General features: G+C 34.1%; 1 protein-coding gene across 1 annotated transcript in view; it reads left to right on the top strand.

Annotated features, from left to right (window-relative positions):
- The window catches only part of LOC101344436 (CUB and sushi domain-containing protein 1-like), a 1,691,327-nt gene that overhangs the window by 216,567 nt on the left and 1,455,937 nt on the right, over window positions 1-18,823 (top strand). The window contains exon 2 of the mRNA XM_023743077.1: window positions 11,049-11,161. Coding sequence (XP_023598845.1) covers window positions 11,049-11,161 — 113 coding nt within the window. The remainder of the gene's footprint in view (window positions 1-11,048; window positions 11,162-18,823) is intronic.

The following is an 18,823-nucleotide window of genomic DNA, read 5'->3' as shown; positions in this document are numbered from 1 at the left end:
TTGGCTGTATTGGGATTTGTGTGCGTGTGACTGTTTTTCTTTACCAGACACCAATACAGAGCCTTACTGATATATAATGCAAACTTAGCTCATAGTCAGAAAATAAAATTCTGCACACAGTTCTTTAGTCACTGAACCTCCTGGTCTCAGTGTTCTCATCTGAAAAATGAGAGCTGATACATGATTACGGTTCTTTAAGAGTTTACTATTCTCTGATAAACTATTTGATGAGATTTTTTAAGTCAAGTGTGTTTTATTCAAGCTTTTCAAAAATATTTTAATGGTTTTGTAACCCATATATGTTTTAATAAGAATTTCTTTTATGCAATAAATGAATATTTTCCCAATAGACAATATTTCTGCATTCTAGTCATGTCTGTGTCTATTCTAGTTTGTGAACTTTACCAAACCTCTTCAGGTATTTTTTACACGTCTTTCGAGAATATGGAGCCCTGGTGGACAGGGGTTAAGAGCTCGGCTGCTTACCAAAAGGTCCACAGTTGGAATCTACCAGCCTCTCCTTGGAAACTCTGTGAGGCAGTTCTAGTCTGTCCTATAGGGTCGCTATGAGTCGGAATCGACTCAACGGCAATGGGTTTGGTTTTGGGTGTTTTTAGAATATACTGATAAATATAGAGAAGTGTATAAATGTGGATTATCTTCATGTACTTATTTGAAATAATTCCCTTTTACTCAATTGTTGCACATAATATTAATATATTTAAAAACACATCTAAATTCTATTAACTCCATCAAGAAAATAGCAGAGCTAATGTTCCTAAACCCATCCTTTGTATATTTACTTTATTAATTCAATAAACATTTGCTGTATTTGTAATATGTGCCATACTTATCAAAAAAGCTTGGTTTCAAAAATTAGTAGAGCAAGAGATTCTTCATTCCTATTGTTAGGATGTACGTATTCTTCTGTTTTTCTCCCCTTATCTTTTACTTCTTCTCAATAAATGTCTAGTTTTTGCCAGCAAAGTCAGCGGCAGAGCCACGGTGGTAGGGCCAGAGAAAGTTTTTGGGGTGGGGTGAGTTGTTAGGGTCAGGAGGTATGAAAAGTTCTGAGAAGCAGTAGTTCCGTACTCAGTCTCTCTCTCTCTCTCCCTTCTTCCTCCTCCTCTCTCTCTCCTTCCTGCTTCAATCTTCGTGTGTATTAATTCCACTTAATTACTTGTTTCAGATTTCTATTTTATAGTGAAACTTAGGTTCAAAACTTAAAATGAAATCTCAATTAAAAATATAATTATATCATGATGTCAGATATCACACTGAAATAATTTGCATATGATTTTGCAATTTTAATTTTCTTAAAATTATTATCTTAATATTATTGAATTCATGGAAAAGTAGACCTGGAATAAGTCATAGGGGTCATTTCCTACCGCCTTCAGTTGCCAGTAAGGAAATTGTTGAGGACATCACCTCGTTTTTTACAGTCCTACTGTATGTTGGATTAGTATTCGATGTATTGATCCTCTGATGAGAAAATAAGTCAGAAACCCTGTGAGTCCTTCTAAACTAACACAAAACCCATTGTTGTAGAGTTGATTCAGAGTAACACAGGGCTTGTCTAAAACCTTCGTATGGAAAAGTGGCATGTCTGGGGGAAAAGAGGTCTTGATATCACAATCCTGTTAGTGGATTTTTTGCGTTCAGAAGACCATTTATACATTCTTATCTCTCACACTGAGGTGGAGTTGATAAGATAGAAGGCTGAAGATTGGAGGAAGATAATATTGGAATAAAGCACTTACAATCATATTTATGAGTGAAAGACGCTGCTGCTATGTTAATCTCATTTAGAAAACGGTGCTGTTCTATTATCATAAAATCACATCTAGAGAATGTTATTTTATGCTTGGGGTCAAAATCTGTTTAGATTTTTGTTTCCAATAGTTTAGTACAGATACTGTAATTATGAAATAACATTCTCAAAAGAACTCAGTGCATTGATAGAAAAAGAGGATCAGTGGGATTAATTCTTGGCAAATTTGTTTAGAACACAGTTCAGGGAAAATTTTTTTTTTTTTTCAGAGGCACTTTTATTAGAGAGTGGTGTTTAGCAGACAGTGAAATCTCTTAGGGGGAAATTTTTATTTAGTGCAGACTAAGATATTTCAAGTATACTAAATCGACATAAGCAAATGAAATTTTTCTCAGCATTCTGGAAGGAAATCAACTATGTAGTAACCATGATATGAGCAATGACACATTTGAATTGGCCGATAGGCTGTTTATGATGTAAGCCTCTTAGGAAGGAAAGCTGTAAGTTAAAGCTAAATGCAATGGTTTAATTGCCAGGATTTGTATGTTTGTTTTGAAAGTACTCAAACAGAAAATGTGACAGTAGAAAATGCCTGCTCTAAGTCAGTATCCACCGCGTGAGAAACACTATCCAGGCCTCCTGGAGAAAGGTGGTACCCTACTTAGGGAAGCAGTGATGCTGTCAGCCCCTGCACCAGGGGGTCACAGCCAGCCAGCCCAGGCACACAGGCACGGTTTATGGGACCAGTCCAGGCCGGTGTTTTTATTATACAATCATTTCTATGGTTTAAAAATTGGAGTACATTTTTGTATTCACTTATTTCTGGATGATCCTGAAAAAACTGGGATAACTGTTGCCAAGAGTTGAACATTAAAGTACCCGCCCCTTGTAGAGGCATTCTTCAGGTTAAAGACGTTCGGAACCCTTCTCTTGTGTTTACTATCTGCCAGGTCATCACTGATATGAGTCACGACTGGGTCCAGAAAGCAGAAAAGAGCGGGGCCATTAGCTATAACTTTGCTCTTAGGGACATGTTGAGAGTGTGGTTGTCAGGGAAGGGGTCATGGGCGACAGTGTGAGAAAAATGCAATATGTCAGCAAATGTGTTGAGGGATATCTACGCTCCTGGTGCCCCCCTATGGTCTCAGTTTATGGCAGCAAACCACAGTGAGAATCTGTCTGTCCTTGTGGAGCTACCTGCAACCCTGGGGGTGTCCTGTTCGCAGGCGGCCCGCTGGGCTTTCACTCTTGTCTTAGGTCTATCCACTAAATCTGTGTTCCCTCTGTCTCCTTCATCGATACTCACTCAGTACTTCTGTAATGAATGATTCATATGATTCTTCAGTTTTCTCTTACAACTTGGATTCTATAAATCAAATAAGCTAATCTCTTTATTTTTAATAATTGCTAGGAGAAATTGGCAAAGGACTAAACTTATCAACTTTTTACAAAACGTTTTGAAGTGAAGGGAGGCTGCTCTTTCTTCATCCAAGAAAAATGCATTTCGCATACGGGCATTCATGTGTGTCTGTGTGTATACATACATACTTGCATATATAGTATATGATATATATAGTATAGTATATGATATAGTATATGATATATATGAATTATAATGTGTGTATATACCTATGTAATTATATATATTATGTACAATATACACAGATACATGCATATGTGCACATATGTAGCTTTTGGAAAGGAATGAAACCAAAGTTTTCAGGAGAAATTAGATACAGTATTTTCATTATCAAGCAGTGATAGAGCTACTTGAAATTTCACGACATTTAAAAATAAAACCAAACAAATATATTCTTGTAAGATTCTTTTAAATGACAAATATTTGTAGGTCTCTCCCACTAGAACTTCTGATAAGAAAGTCAATTATGTTTTATATTATTGGACTGTTTTCCCAAGGTTTTTAATTCTCATTTTCAAGGGCTCTGCCTGATTATATACACATAAGTCTTCATAGATATGAAAAAGAAAGCCCTGAAAGTTTGGAGCATATGTACTGTTTAGAACAACTTGAACTCATGCACATTATTAGTTAACAAAGCTTAAGGAAATTTTTTAGTATATAATAGGAAAATAAACACACACACACGTATACAGACATGCATACATGCAGACACATATCAATTGTGTATATAATTTTTAATTCTGATTTTAATATGGGCAACCATTTCAAAATGGCACCAGGGAATCATTTAGGTATTCTTCCTGAGTTAGCACTTCCAAGGCAGATGACAAGCTACCTAGAAGTATTTCATTCCTACAAAACACTAGACACAGGAAAGATGTCTAAACTCTTCCGACGGGAGGTAGTCTCCCAAGATGCCCTGATTCTTCTTTGTATAAAGTTGATGAGTTTGCTAGTACTATTGTGTTTATAACTTAGAGTTAAGTGAATGGAGTACAAGTGAACAAGAAATCTTCTCTTGGGCTTTTGTAAAAGCAGAGTTTGACACACGTTTTACCTCTAGACTTTTTTGAACTACTAATACTTACAACCTAGAACAGTTAGAAACTCAATGTTTGGCTATGAAAAAAAAATCAGACTAGATGGTTAAATCACTTCCTTTTAAATCAAGTCAGACTCAGATAAGGGTGGTGGGTGCTTTGGAATGGGAGAAAACATGCAGTAAAAAAAAAATGTTACATTCACATTTTAAATTCTCTAATATATAAACAAGATTTTGAACCTTAATTTTTTAACTGAAATAGCAATAGCAATGGAAAACTTCAAATACAGGAGCTGATTGAAATCTCTCTGCTTCTGGCCAATCAAATGACATATCAAGGGGTCTAAAAGAAGTAGAAAGCCGTAAGTTTAAAGAAAGTATAAGTGTGTTTAACACAGTCGTGCCCAAAAGAGGTTAGATTAAGTGACAATCCCTGTGTTGAAAGCCTAACATATTTTTTAAAATAATATAAATTATACAATACCTTAAACATGTGTATGTAACATATATATGTATATATATACATACTACATATATATTAATATATACGATACATGCAGATGTTTAAGTTATTTATATATATAGACAAATAGACAGATAGATAGATAAAGAGAGAGCTCTGGTAGTGCAATGGTTAAGCACTGGCTGCTAACCCAAAGGTTGGTGATTCAAACCCAGTCAGTGGCTCCGCAGGAGAAAAGACCTGGCAATCTGCTCCCATAAAGATGACATCCTAGAAAACCCTATGGAGCAGTTCCACTCAGTCACATGGAGTCGCTATGAGTAGGAAATCGGTTCAACAGCACCTAACAAGTATATACATATATAGTTCATGTGCTTGTGCGTGTATTCTATACATTGAGATAAAATCTATAATTGAAATTGATACCTTGAATAGATTAATGGATTTTATATTAATCATTAGAAATCAGTGATATGTTGAATAGAACAGAAAAATAAATCAGTGAAAAAGTTCTATTTTCAAAAGCCAAAATTTATAAGTGAAAAAATATATAACTTTTTAAATGGAATTTGCAGAAATTATCACCTCAATTATCTTTCCAAATAATGGCAGAAATTTTCACCTAGTAAAGTATAGATAAACTTTAGTGTTTGTTCTTTTTTCTTTTTAATTCAGTATTTTCAGAATTTTTCCTGACCACTTCCTTCTTCCCGAGATGGTATCTATGGTCCAGGGATCTTATATGACCTCAAAGCAACAGAGTTGAAGAGGCATCTGTTACCAGATCATCCTCCTTTTTTCTCCTGATGCCATCTGACAAGTAACTTAACCCACTCAGTTTTTATCACAAGCATCCATATTTGCTCTCAGTGTTGAAGCATTGAAACAAGGCCTGGACACTGACTTGCTGAAACTCTTTATGAGGAAATTAATTTAACTGGTAGAATGTTGAATAAATCAATCTCTAAGATCATTGCTAACTCTTAGGGTATGATTCTTATCTCACTCCTAATGTTAAGCCAAGGCCTTTTATAAACTATGTTTTGACAATTTCCATACTGGCATAATGCTTTAAGATGTGATGTTATCAAATACTGAATAGTACTGTGAGTTTGGCAACATTTGGCTTACAGAGATTTTCTTCAAAGCAATTATGTTCACTGAAAAAAAACGATTTAACTAAGTGATTTTTCCCTAATTTAATTAAAATACACATTTGACATTTTAACTCAACTGTAGTTTTAAATATAATTGAAATTTTAAAAATCACAAATATTATAGAATATAAAGTATGTAAAATGTGTAATTTAGGAGTGTACCTCTGTTTGATAGAGTTGTAACTTCCTCATTAAGTCACGTGACAGGAGCCACACTCATGGTGATCTTCTGTTTCTGTTTAGTGTTCCACAGATTTTTTTATTTCAGCACTACTACCTCTTATATTCAAGATTATTACATTGCTCTCCATGGTGTATCTTGAAAGATATCGCAGTACAAAATATTTTAGGTTTATTTCTAAGTGTGATTCATCCTAGCAATTTCTTGGGAGAAAGAATAAGAATAAACTTGTTCAATTCTGAAACCTAGTGTTTCTATCAAGTGAACATATACCTAGGATATAGAAGAGATGCCACAAATTGTTTCTGCTTTAGCTAACAATCATTCATCTTTGACAGGCATGCTCTATCATTTACCCAGCTCGCTGAATGTGAGACGGGAATTGCTTTCTCCCAGAAAAAGTACAGCAAATGAGATTCTATAGAACAACAGGGACACAACTAGAGAAAAGCAGAAAAAAGACAGAAAGGAGAGGCATGTTCAGACCAACATGAACTGTACTTTTTTATTTTTTTTAACTGAGAATGAAATCGATTTCTTGTCACTATTCTCACAAACAGTTCCCTTCTGTAACAATTCTCTTCTTCCCCCTGCAAATGATCAACTAGAGCCCCCAGTCAGTCTGATACAGTACCTGAATAAGGCTGAGCAGCTGTTTTCCACAGTGCTGGACGCGGTTCGGGTGTTAGGGGAGGCTTAGCTTCTCAGTGACATGTACTCCACCTGTTGATGCTCAACTTTTTGGGCCAAATGCTTTCCAAGTTGACCAGTCTATGTGGTAATGCCTGCTTGGTCTATTTAAGCAAAATTATGGCAAGAAATAAACCATGAGTGGAGAGATACACATTCGGGCTAAATGCTGATTTCCGTCATTTCATAGTGGTCTAAATGTAAGTCACCACCTTAATTCTCTGAAATGCTAATTTTCTGGGGCACAGAATGTGAAGAAGTAGGTTAATTTTTCGTATGATATAGGTGATATCAGATTTGATAGAGAAAAATGGGGTAGGAAAAGTTGATTTTTATTTTCTTTCTCACTTTCTTTGGCTTATTGCTTTGTTATAACTAGAGATAAGGTGGCTGATAAAAATGACAGCAAGATAAGAATTAGAAGTGATACAAATGGATGGAATCTGGAATGAGGCTATTACAAAAATTTGTATGATGCTTAGGAAGGACCAAAAATTTGGACCTACATTTTCTGCTGGCCAACACTAAGAAATTTGATCAACTCCATGACTTACTGGGTGCTAAAAATAAAACAATTGCTCATAAGAAGCAGATGTTCCTCAAAGAAAGTTAGATCACGATGGAATTAATCTGAAGGGCTAATGCAAAGGATTCTCAGTGATGTGCTATGTTCACAGTAGCTTGTCTACAGAGAGACCAAAAAGTGAACTGCACTGGCTGCTCTTGAAAGATTCCTCACCGTAGGCTAGTGGGATGGAGCAACAACCGTAAACATTTTAATCGCAAATTTAACCCTTGGACATTCTTTATGGTCAACTGTATCTTCTCTCTTTTTTCTTTGTCTGTTTGATTGTTGTATCATAGTTTGTTTAACCATTCACTCCTTGAAGGACATCTGGTTTTCCTAGTTTTTAATTATTCTGAATAAAGCTGTGACAAGCATTCATACAGGCTTGCTAGATGTTTGTCTATTTTATCTTTTTGTTTATTTGCTTTGTTTATTTTCTCTATTGTTTTTCTGTTTCCATTTCATTGAGTTCTGCTATTTATGACTTATTTTCTTTTGTTTGCTTCACTTTTATTTTGCTCTTCTTTGTCAAGGTCCTTGAAGTGAGAGCTTGGATTATTGATTTTGGACTTTTCCTTTTTTCTAACGTATGTGTTTAGTGTTACAAAAGTCCCTCTCAGAATTGCTTTATCTGAGTCCAATAAATTTTCAGATGTTGTGTTTTCATTTTCACTTAGTTCAATGTATTTTTTCTTAATTTCCTTTGTGGCTTTCTCTTTGATCCATGGATTATTTAGAAGTATGTTGTTTAGTTTACAAGTGGTTGGAGATTTTCCTTTCACTTTTCTTCATTTCTAGTTTCACTCCATTGTTGTCAGACCATACACACTGCATGATTTCAATTATTTTAAATTTGCTGAAGTTTGATTTGTGACCTAGGATATAGTCTATCTTGGTCCTATAAGCACGTGAAAAGAACGTGTATTCTTCTGTTCTTGGCTGGAGAGTTCTATAAGTGTTGATTAGATCCTTTTGTTTGATAGTGTTGTTGAATTCTATACGCTTGCTGATTTTCTGTCCCAGAAGAATCTAAACTCAGTGTTGTTGATTACACTTTCTGGAGGCAACATCTGCTTCACTGAATTGCTTTCTATGTTGCATTAGATAACATGTGAATCATGCAGAAAAGTGTCTGCCAGTATGACTAATGGTAAATCCTGATTTCTCTTTCCATTGATTAGTCATTTGACCATCATGTAAATGGAATATTTGAGAGTAGTTTTAAGTGACATTCAAGAGGAAAAAAATAAAGGAGAAAAGATGAAACTCTTTAGCGTATTAGACAATAAAGAATAGAAAGCAGATACTGTCTGTCGTTCATGAAGACCAATATAATTTGAGAGTAGGGGAGAATCCACATAGAATTATGAATCATAACAGGTGGAAAAAGGTAAGAAGGAAGAAACCAGGCATCAGAATCTCAAAGGCATGTGAGTTTTGAGAGATAGAAAGGTATGCTAATTACCACAGTGTGGGTGTTCCCAGGATTTTTGTTTTAGAAGAACTATCATGGTGAGAACATAGAGCAGTCTTAGCTTTAATTCCCAATTCCAGACAGCTTACACCTTATTGCACTGTGCCTTTCACGTGATGGGTGACTCACTTTTCCCAGGATACTGCCGTCTGTAGTAGTTCTAGCTGAAACACACAGACTGCTTCAGGATGAAATATAATTAACCAACTAGATGGTTTTGTTATGTTTTCATTCTTGAGCTCACACATTTAAAAAAATATAATTATACGTAAAGCACAGATAATATATATGCTATGTAACATAATACATAATTTTCCTTTTATTTATATTTTAATAATGTAAATGAGTTTTAAAATAATTTATATCCAATTATAGTCTGACAGGAGGTTATGACTTTCCAAAACCAAAGTAGAGGGAATTTTTACAACTAAAACTGAAATAAAAAGCTTAGACTAATTGACAGAATATGCTTAAACTGAAAAAAAAATGTGCAGTAGATATTAATACCGTATGTAGAACTGTTGTTATTTAAATACAATTTTTATCTTTTTGTTTTTTTAGCTTATTGGTTCTGTCTTTTCTTATTAATCTATTGTTTCATTATATTTTAGCATAATAAATCATGTTAATTAGGTTCAGAGCATTGATTCTGTAACCTACAGCTACCGTAATGAGGTATTTAGTACCATTGACTTAACTGCAAACCAGAATTTCTTTTATCAGGAATTAGCATACAGGTGGATTCCTTTTGAAACCTATCTTTGTCTTCAGATTGCACTAAATGACTTATCTGTAGACAAATTTATTTAATTAGAAAAATTTAGTTAAAATATACATTGGTAAAACATCTCTTTGACCCTTTGGAAAACTGTTAGTTTTAAAAGTAATTTGTAAGTATTATTTTGCATATTACTAGGAGTCCCTGGGTGGCACAAACAGTTAAGCACTCATCTACTAGCCAAAAGGTTGGTGGTTTAAACTCACCCAGAGATTTCTCAAAACACAGGCTTGGCAATCTGCTTCTGAAAGGTAACAGCCTTGAAAACCCTATGGAGCACACGTCTACTCTACATGCATGAGGTCACCATGAGTCGGAATCTACTCCAAGGCAATTAAAAACAACAATGCATATTACACGCTGCCCTCACTTATTGACATGGCTAGGCTCTAAAGACCAGGTCATTGTGTGAAATTGGCATCATGTGAAAATGTCCATTTCTTCAGTTTCGGAGTTATACAGGTACATACTGTCAGTGGGAAAGTGGCTTCCCAATAACCCCTAGAGGCAGAAAATGTAGGAGGGCTCTATATGTCCCTCTGGTCACATTGATGCGCATAGTAGTTGGATAGTAGATTTTTTACTATCGTCGTAGATGGGAAATGTCTAACAACAAGACAGTTGATAAGCGAGGAGAAAGTGTACTGTACTGGTTCTCTCATCCGGAGTTCTGTGTTCATTAACACTGATACTTCTAAATGTTTTCAAACATAATCATTGTTGTTAGGTGCCATTGAGTTGAGCCTGACTCATACTGACCCCATGTCACTGAGTAGAACTGCTTCATAGGGTTTTCTTGGATATAATCTTTATGGAAGCAGATCGCCAGGTCTTTCTCCTGTGGAACCGCTGACCTTTGGCTAGAAGCTGAGGGCTTAACTGTGCAACAGGAGCTCCTTATCTAAGCATAGAGATAGGTGAAAAAAAAAAAAAAATCTTAGTATCCAAAAGACTGTTCTGAAGAATATACATTAAAATAAATTTATGTGACCTCTGCTCAAGATATAAATTGATTTTCATTTATTATAATATGACTAGTATATGTTTTCTTAACAAGACTTACTGCAAAGTTGCTGGGGTAGATATTAAAAAGTAACACATTATCCTAGATGTATGATAACCTACTATCTACTAATTGAGGAGGAAAAGGACAAAGTCAAAAGGACATCCAAAATCATATTCTTTTACATATCATGTATACAGATGACTTTGCATCGTTTTGTTATTGTCCACATGTTCTGTTTAAGACAATGGTGTGTTTTATAACTCCTTTAAGAATGATTGCTCTCAAATATTTTTTGACTAAACTCTGACACTTGAAAGCCATTAATTTCAATTACCTAACCAAGCATGTGTATGAATTGTCTCATTGGTTAGTGACCTACCTCAAATAAATTGATAACAGTTCAAAGAATTGACCCATTACTTTTATCAAATAAGCTTTATTAACAAATGCATGCTTTTTTGATTATATTCATGTCTTTCTTTTTAAATTTAGATTATCAGGATTTCAGCTGCCCTCCTCCATAGTGAGCACAGGATCTATCCTCACTCTGTGGTTCACGACAGACTTTGCTGTGAGTGCCCAAGGTTTTAAAGCCCTGTATGAAGGTAGGTGATTTCCTGCATTTTGTACATTCACGGTTCAGATGATGTCACATATGCTGCCGTGGATTAAGGGTTTTGAGTGAAGAAGTGAGCACTGCTATTTCTCATGAGATTTAACGGTGTAAGCATTTGATTTTTTTGCAATCTATGGATGATTGGATAATACACTTTGTTATAATTGTCAAACTTTCTAACACAAAACATGTTTACTGTTTCTCTTTATTGTTAGAATGTTTCTTGAGTGGGTATTTTTGACATGTAGTGGAGTGTTTTTGAGCATTTTAGAATACAAATTAACAGCACACTGTTCTGTGAAAAGAGTTCATGTAGAAGGTTTTTTTTTTTTTAGCTTTTGCAGAACAGTAACAGTGCTTAATTAAAGCATTTTTGGCAAAGTTGGAATTTTTAATTGAGAAAATTGTTTTGGTTTTATTATTTGGTCATTGATAGGTATAGGTTTTGGCCTGGTTTTGTTTTTATGTTTTCAGATCTTGTACCTAGATATCTTTGGAGTCTCGCTACCATTATTGGACTAACTTTGGTGAAAATTAAGAAAAAACTAAAACAAAGTTCAACTTTTGAGAGAGAAAGTAATATAACTATTATATTTTTATGTATTATATTTTAAGAATCTGCACTAGTAGTATTTAAACAGAAAGGCATGATGTGTGTCTGTTTATTTAGTCTTGTTTTAAATAAATATTTTAAAATCTCCTTTTACATGTAATACAGGAGTTACTTTTTTGCATAATTAAACTACTGAGCCTTTTAATTAAGAAAAGCCTATGGGTGGGTAGGGGTATAGTCCAAACTCTATTTACAATATACACAGTTTACCGTGGATGTCATTCTCTGTTAAGTCACCTCCACATCGGTTCTTAGTTGGAACACTTAGTGCCCCTGGGCAAAAACCATTCTTTGTAAAGTTAAAACCTATATGTGGTTTGTGCAGCTTGCACTTAGCTACAGTGCAATTATCAGACACTTTAAAGACAGAATGTTCTCTTTGCCCAGATATATAAACCAACTAATTTATTCTTTCATTTAAAGTTATGCTAGAATGGTACTCGGGATTGTATGCTATTCTGACTCTAATGTCTTTCAGGCTGATACTTTTGCTAACAAAACAACATCAGCGGTTCCTCATCTTTAAGATTATTACCGACTACCATGAAGTAATTTAATCTTTGGGAAATAACAGGCTAATTTAAGACTAATAGGTGCTGTTAGCTTTCAATTTTGTTATATCTATCTACCGGTTCCTATAAATATTGAGTTTGCATAATTTTTTTTTTCCCTTGACATTACCAGTGTATCTCTGAGGCAGCCCACACTAGCTACCTGTGAAACACACCTTGTCTAATCAACAAATACAAAATTTACTCAGAAGACAGACAATGCCTTAACATTTTAGAGGCCTCTGTGGTTTTCCTCCTCTTCTTGGCATGAAGTTGGTACACGAGTACCATGTTTTTCTGAAATCCCTATGATTAATGTTGTGGAAACTGTTGAAGTTATTGCCAAATGTGTCACTTTATGTAATAGTTCTGGGCTTTTGTTGGGATTACTGGCTGTTGTGAATGTGTAATGAAAAAGAATTAGTGAAATTGTTTCTGTTGGAAAAAACTACTCATTGGTTATTCAAAAAGACCCGTTGGTAAAAATGACTGGAAAAGTGAATAGAATATAAGTTGAATTAAAAATTTTAAATGCTTGCATGTGGAGATTTTTTTTGAAATTCAGGTTTTAGATAGTAATATTACAATACAGTCCAATTTATATAAATAAATGCGGCCTTTATTTTAAAAATAAAAAATGAAACAAAAAGGTATTTTGTCAGAAAAACTAAAATTCTATACAAAATGTAATATCTGTATGTTAAAATATTTTTCTGTTAGTACAAACTAATTTGTACTATCTGGAGAAAAAAGTTAATTATAGTGCAAACTGATCTCTTAGATGATTTGTGTGTGTGTTAGTAAATAGGTTTTCCTAGAATTTGCTTGTATTTTCATTATCAGGTGTTTTGTGGGAAATAGAATATCTGTGTATAATACAACTTACATTTGGATAGGATGTGCCAAATCTGTGAATCAAAATAGTGACCCAATATTTATGTGCTTAGCATCAATACTTGTTTTGTGTTTAAAGATTCTCGGACTGCATTGTGTAATAAAATTCCCTAAGTTAAGAAGTTACTTTTTTTTCAGACAAGTGGCAAAGGCCTTATCTATGAATTGGTGGAGTTTTTAAAGAGATATGAATAAAAATCCTATGCATCTTTTGCTATAGATGCTTATATTTGCAATAATCAAATTGGCAAGGCAAGTGAGGTTAAATCAGATTCTTAGTTAAAGCAAAGCTAGTAAGATATGGTAGGAATCTGTTCTCAGAAGGATCATTTTAAATATGCTGGCTGCTAATGGTAGTTGAATGCTACATTTACCATAAATGTAGACAGTAAAATATTTTGATTAAAAAATGCTAGTTTTACATATTCAACATTTATGTCAGCTTCCCAACTTACCTTCTTTGAGTAAATTTTGTCCCTGATATCTGTAAGAATTTGAAAATGTCAGAATCTATTTTAAGGAATAAATACTAGAGATATAGCAAGGAGGAATTCAACATTATTAAATAGCAAAATTTGCTTGTGGCAGTAAACGAAATATCATACAAAATAAACAGCTCATTAGTTGGAGTGGAAAAAGCAATTGCCCATGAAGATAGTCTAAGGGACTCGCTTGGGTTATAAATGTTCTTCTAAGGGAATTGTTCACTTTTATGTTTGCCTTGTCTTAAAAATTATTCATGCTATCAATTGTAACATATTCTGCTAAGAACATGTTATAATAATGACTAACAATATATATTATACACACTAAGAACTAATAATATACACACATGCATGTATATATGTGTATCTATATATACATGTATATATACATACATATGTATGTGTGTGTGTGTATATATGTATCTGTGTCTGTAGATAGATAATAGATGGGCCAGGGACTGTACAAAACTCTTATATGCATTTCCTTATTAAATTCTCAAAAGATAAGGATTTAAGGGATTTAGATAATTCTATTTCCCTTATAAGGAAGTAAAATTACCCTTTATTAACAGATGGAGAAAGAGAGAAAATGAACTATAGTGATTTAGTTTTCCAAGACCCAATATCTGCTAAGTAGTGAAAACAAATTATATATATATATATGTATGTATATAATTTTTATATATATGTATATGTATGTATATACACACACACACAAATAGATACACACACTGTGTGTATAGTGTATATATGATTACATAAACAGGCAACAAATTCATTCATTCATTCATTTCTTCATTTCTTCACTGAATATCCACCAAAGACCCAACACTGAGCTAAGTGAAAGGAATACAAAGATGAACAAAAAAATCAACAAAACGTCGAGTACAGTTGGTGCTAATGAGTAGTTATGGTGGTTTGGAAAGAGGTAGTAAAAGAGGGCAAGGTTGGGTCTATGTGGTGGGCAAGTCAAGATCATCACAGAGTTAATGCTTGAACTATGTTTTAAAGACTTGGTTTAAAAACTCATGTATTAGATGCCAACTTTGTGCCAGGCACTGAATAGATGTTCTCTAGGAAGACAGATAATAGGTGGGTTATTCTGAGTGAGGAAGCTGCGTGTGCAAAAACATGGAGGAAAAAACCCCACAACTTTATCATCTTTAGGAATTATAAGTCTGTTTTGACAGGAGAATGAAATGCAGAAGCAAGAAGAAATTGGTGGAAGATGAGCCTGGAGTTGGAGTAAAGGAGAGAGAATCTGGGGCCTCAGCACCACTCAGAGTTCAAAATTAGTGTAGGGCATGGTCCAGCTGATCTAGCTAACAGTTAGGCTATGTTTACGTTTTTTTTCATCCTTGTAATAGGAAATTTACTGTTAGATCCTTAAAGAAAAGGCCGAATTCATTTCAAAGGACTATTAAATAATGTTCATTTTTGTTTCTGTATGTTTCCATTTTACAATTTTATCATATTTTGGCTTTTAAGTAATAGTTGTGATGTTGGAAATATATGCGTAGAGAAGAGGGAAAACATGGATTAAAGAAACTGAGTTCTTGTAGCATTTTTAACTTTAGCCATCAGATGGCACTTGATATGCCATCCCCTGTGGTCATTTCTCTGTGTCCTTGCAGGAGTAACTGAGTATGAGGGAAATTTGAATTCTTAACATTTGGCAAAGAGTAAATATTTTAAAATATTTTTTCATTAGCCATTATCATTCTTAACTTTATACATTAGTTCATTGTCTTTCCCCTCAAAACCTAAAAGAACTACTAGTGTTACAATTGACTGATCTGAATTTGATTTCCCTTCTGGTCAACCTATCTTCTGATTCCAAAGTCTCTAAAAAAAGTAATAAATGCTTTAAAGGTAAAAAAATGAGATCATATGGCCCAGAATATGGACAAGAAGTCCATCTCTAAAAAATAACTGACTATAGTATATAGGCCATTAAACTAAACCCTTATAAACTTAAAATGAATTAATATTCATTTATTATAAATTTACTTTTATGTTAGCAAATGGCTACATTTTTATCTTCTACTTAAACTTTTACCAGAGAAAAGTGAATCTTGGCTAAATGGAGATCTTTCGTCCTGGATTTCACTAAGTAATTAACTCTGGGAGTAGCATGGGGCTTCTTACTGCGAGTGGGTTTCTTTGTTGGCTGAATGTATTTGGCATTTCCCTCTGACACATCCATCAAGCAGAATTTTCTTTCCTGTAACATCCATGGATCTAGATTTAGAAAGAGCAGCTAGATTATTACCCTTCAAGCTCAAAGCTTTATTTAGATTGTCAGCACTGATTTATTTCTCCCTTGATGTGATTACCCAAACTCAACCTGAATTAAAGCATGCAACAGAATGAACTACCTGGCAGGAAAGAAGTGTTCTGTCTGAAGAAAGTGATAGCAAAGGAACAGCAGTTAGCTGTCCATTAGCTGATGCATTGGCATTGCTTTGGATTTATAACAATTACTGAGGCTGAAGCAAATGTAAAATGTCTAGAATTACTTTCTTCTTGACTATTTAGGTGCATCTAAGCTGGAAAAGCTAAGTTTTCCTTTGATAAGGACGTGATTTTATTTTTTTCTAGCAAAAAGAGCTATTGGTACTTAGAGACTTAGATTAAGTCTATACACTCCAGATTAGTTGCCACAGCACAGGTATTTTATCTGTCCTTAATCTGTGGGATATTTCAACAGTAGGTACATTAGAAGAACTAATCAAAGGTTTTTAAATTACACTTGAAAATGATTTTTGTTGTTAGCACATCTCCAAAAACCACAGATATAGGAGAAACATGATTACATCCTGAAAGTTCGACTTTAAGACAATCAGATAATGAGCCATGTAAAGCTATGCAGAGTGCTGGAAATCAACATATCTGGTCGACCTGTTGTTAGCTACCAAGGAGTCAGCCCCAATTCCTGGCAACTGAACCTGTGCACAATAGACAGCTGGACCTTTCTTCTTGTCCATCTTAGTCTGGAAGCTTTGCTAAAACCTGTTCAGCATCATAGCGACACACATGCCTCCACTGAGTGAGGGCTGATGACTGCGCATGAGGTACCTTGGTCAGAAATTGAACCTGGGTCTCCTGCGTGGAAGGTGAGAATTCTACCACTGTACCCCTCCTGCTCCATTTAGAAAATTTAGCAAGGCTTATATGTAACCTTGTGGTTTTTGATACATCTCATGAAAGAATAAAGCTAAAATAAATTTGGCAGACACACAAGCCTTGTCAAAGCACAGTCAGGCAAGAACTTATCCACTCAGGCTCCTTCTCGAGGAAAGGAAGTCTTAACTAACGAAAGTTTGAGTACTGTGATTCATGGACATATCTATCCCTATTGTGGATGTGCACATAGAATTTCAACTGTAATTGTTTGGATCCATTTTAAGGTTATCCCTATTCTGTTTATCTGGCTCTCTTAATTTAGTGACTGTGGATAATCTTTACGTTTCTATGAAGCTGTGAATTTATATGCACACTTATGTATGTTTGTGTGTTTTTCTGAGGAAAAGGTTTTATAGGCTTCATCAGATTCTCAAGAGTTCTACAACTAATGAAAACTTCAGGATGACTTCTGTTGATTGATGTTTTAATCTCTTGTTAACCTGAGGCATTAAAAATATTTTTATCTACTATCTGTTGCTTATCCTATTTCTTATTTCTGTTGTTTAGATTCCATGTTCACATATAGGCCTAGAGTGGGGAAAAAAAAAAAAAGACTGGTCATATCAATGTAAATTATTCTAGTTTCAGTAAATTGTAAGTTATTAATCTGCCATTTTTATTTTATATATTAGTTCTGTGAACTTAATGTGCATTTATTCCAGTGAGATGAATCTGATCTCATTGCACTGCAAAATCTAGTTTTTTATTCAGTAAGAGTAGAATATTGCAAATTCATTAAGATGATAAATGCTACTTGTGAAGCCTATTGACAGATATTGAGCTGATTTTTGCCCTGGATATTACACACACACACGCGTGCACACACACACACACACACACACACACACACACACACAGTTATATAATTATATTGCTGTGTACTGTTTTACCTCAACCATCATAAGAAAACATTTTCTTTAAGGTGTTGGTACTATTTAAAAGAATGTGATCGCCATGTATATTGACCTGAAGAGATGTCCCTGATACATAAGAGTGAAAAAAAGGCAGAAACATACACCTAGTATGATCCCATTTTGGTAAAAATATAAATAAATGTACTTGCATATGTATATGCATGTGTGTACATATGTGTGTGTACATATGGATATCCATGTTTACAAGCATACACAGATATATGCTCATCTGAGCATTCAGAAAAGTTTAGGCCAATGTCTGAATCGTTAACGTAACTTAATTTTGGGTAGGAGTGAAATGAGTGGGAGGAAGAATAGCTGGAATTTTCCCCGTATAATTGCATTATTTAGCATGTTGTAAAGAGCATTAAAATATTTGAAAATTAACATTATAAAGGAGGGAATTTCTGAAGTTGATGTGGAAATTAATATTCTTAAATAGATCTCTGACTCTTACCTGAAAATTGAATGAAAAGTGGGACTAGACAATTAAAAGTCATTCAATATTTTTTTTTCAAATGGCTAAGTTAATGAGTTCTAAGACCAGCACTGTAGCTGAAGTATTTTTTGAAAATAAGAGAAAACAATGCATACTAACTAGAAATCTATTCACAGAAATAATAGCCTGTCTAAAATGAACACAGTAAAAGGCAAATTAATTCCACGTAATTACTGTCTTCAAAACCATTATGCAGTAACAAAATAAGGACTGGCTAATTCTTTCACTTAGAAGGGGATTCCTAAACCATGAGTAATTGTGTTGAATTTCTTAGTATATTTTCATATTTATTAGAATCTAAATTTTATCTTTTGCAATCATACATCTCCAAAGATTTTTCTCTCTTACTTGTTTTATAATTTTTTTAATGCTCTCGTGTGACATGGACAAATTGCCCCAAGGTTATAAGCATATATATAAGCATTATTTTGATAATATGCAATCTCTGGTGATGTTTATTGAATTTTTGTGGTAAAAAATATATATAGCAATATATTTGACAATTCACC

The sequence above is a fragment of the Trichechus manatus genome, unplaced genomic scaffold, assembly GCF_000243295.1.
Source record: "Trichechus manatus latirostris isolate Lorelei unplaced genomic scaffold, TriManLat1.0 scaffold00234, whole genome shotgun sequence".
NCBI lineage: Eukaryota > Metazoa > Chordata > Mammalia > Sirenia > Trichechidae > Trichechus > Trichechus manatus.
This window is presented reverse-complemented; position numbering and strand designations above follow the sequence as displayed.